General features: G+C 42.6%; 1 protein-coding gene across 1 annotated transcript in view; it reads right to left on the reverse strand.

Moving 5' to 3' along the window:
• The window catches only part of BRD9 (bromodomain containing 9), a gene marked incomplete at its 5' end in the record, with an annotated part of 23,968 nt that extends 22,706 nt beyond the window's left edge, over window positions 1-1,262 (reverse strand). The window contains one exon of the mRNA XM_010140490.1: window positions 1,042-1,262. Within this exon, the coding sequence (XP_010138792.1) occupies window positions 1,042-1,262 (221 nt within the window). The remainder of the gene's footprint in view (window positions 1-1,041) is intronic.
• Window positions 1,263-1,556: the final 294 nt, after the last annotated feature.

The raw sequence follows: 1,556 nt of genomic DNA on the forward strand, positions 1-1,556 counted from the left end.
CCCCCCCCCCCCCCCAACTTAGCAAAGGTAAAACAAATAATTTGATTTGATGCTGCAAGATCTCAGACAGTTGTTTTGCTGTGTTTCAAGTCCCGGCCATACTCTTAACTGAAAAAGTTTGCACAAAGAATATTTTCCACTATCTGACCTGTGTTCGAGAGCTTCTGGATGATCCTACAGGACAAACCTCTTTCAAGTAAGACAAGCCTAGCAAGTAAATCCATTAAAACTGACAGACGTTAGCCATACGCACACAGAGCAATACCGGAACACTGTCACATGAGAAAAGTAAAGCTACACAACAGAAAGAGAATTAAAAAACCAGAATTAAACAGAAGAGGGGTCAAAGAGGTCTTAGTACACAAAAGAAACGCTATTAAGATTAAATTGTATAGGTAACTGTTCCATCAATGCCTTCTCACTGATTTCAGCCTATTTCCTAGAGGTTCGGCACACCTACGGTGACCATACGATTCACGACTAACAAAGCTTAGCACGCAGGTTATTCCGAACAGGAGCCAAGAGGACTGCTCTACCGCAGTGCTCCACAGAGCAGAGCTCAGAACGCTGCTCCGAGGAAACACATCAGCCTCACTGCCCATGGCTAGGCTTATCTCACAAGCAGAAATACAGCCCAGGTTTATTTGAAAAGCTGAAAATACCCTCCTCCAAGGGTTACAAAACCTGTTTCTGACCTGGCTGGAATATAAAGCATCCAGCTTAAAAACAGAAGTATGGATGCCTACAGATAAAGCAAATGGATAAGCAAAACAAAGCCACGAGAAGCACACTTTTACTTTGTTCAAAAAATCATCGCAGGGGTCTCTCTTTTAAATGGCAGAAATACACAAACACACATACACGTGTGTTTTCTACATTTCTGAAGTGCTGTCTCCAAAACAATAAGCTTCCTGCAACAGTGATTTCTTTTAATAAAAAAAAAAAAAAAAAGCTATGGTACTCTGCACCAGATTTTAGCCCTGAGAAGCAAGCCTGAAGAAGGCTGGTATGTCTGAATTATAAAAAAAAATGATTGCTTACCTTTCTCTTTCTTCTTTCCTCGTCATCTAGATGCTTTTCTTTTTCCTTCTCAGACTTTTTTTTCTTTTTTTTCTTCTTTTCTTTATGTCGTTCTCGCTCATGATCTGATCTGTCATCGTAGTAACTAGAATCGTGTCCTGACCCAGAGAGTTCAGTCACTTCACTTCCTCCCACTTTAAGCACCAGTTTTAACGGTTTTTCCAAAGGCTTATCCACGTAATCTAAAAAGTAAAACATGTCATAAATGCACACGGAGGCGACAACCCAGAGCAACTACAGACGCTTCTCCTAGAAATACTGTTTACGAGAGTTTGCTGCAGTTTGAGAACACGTGCAATGCATGTGGGGAGAAAGGTAACAGCTCAGACTAACGAGTCCAAGCTCAGAACACTTGTCCCGCACACGGGACGCCACAAGATTCCGCTAACCTGTCTGAACTGACTCCTCGGCTTTCCCCGAAGACACGCAAGATCCTTGTCAGATAAGACGAACCCAGTACGGCCCCACCAGTGCGG

The sequence above is a fragment of the Buceros rhinoceros genome, unplaced genomic scaffold, assembly GCF_000710305.1.
Source record: "Buceros rhinoceros silvestris isolate BGI_N320 unplaced genomic scaffold, ASM71030v1 scaffold2077, whole genome shotgun sequence".
NCBI classification, from domain to species: domain Eukaryota; kingdom Metazoa; phylum Chordata; class Aves; order Bucerotiformes; family Bucerotidae; genus Buceros; species Buceros rhinoceros.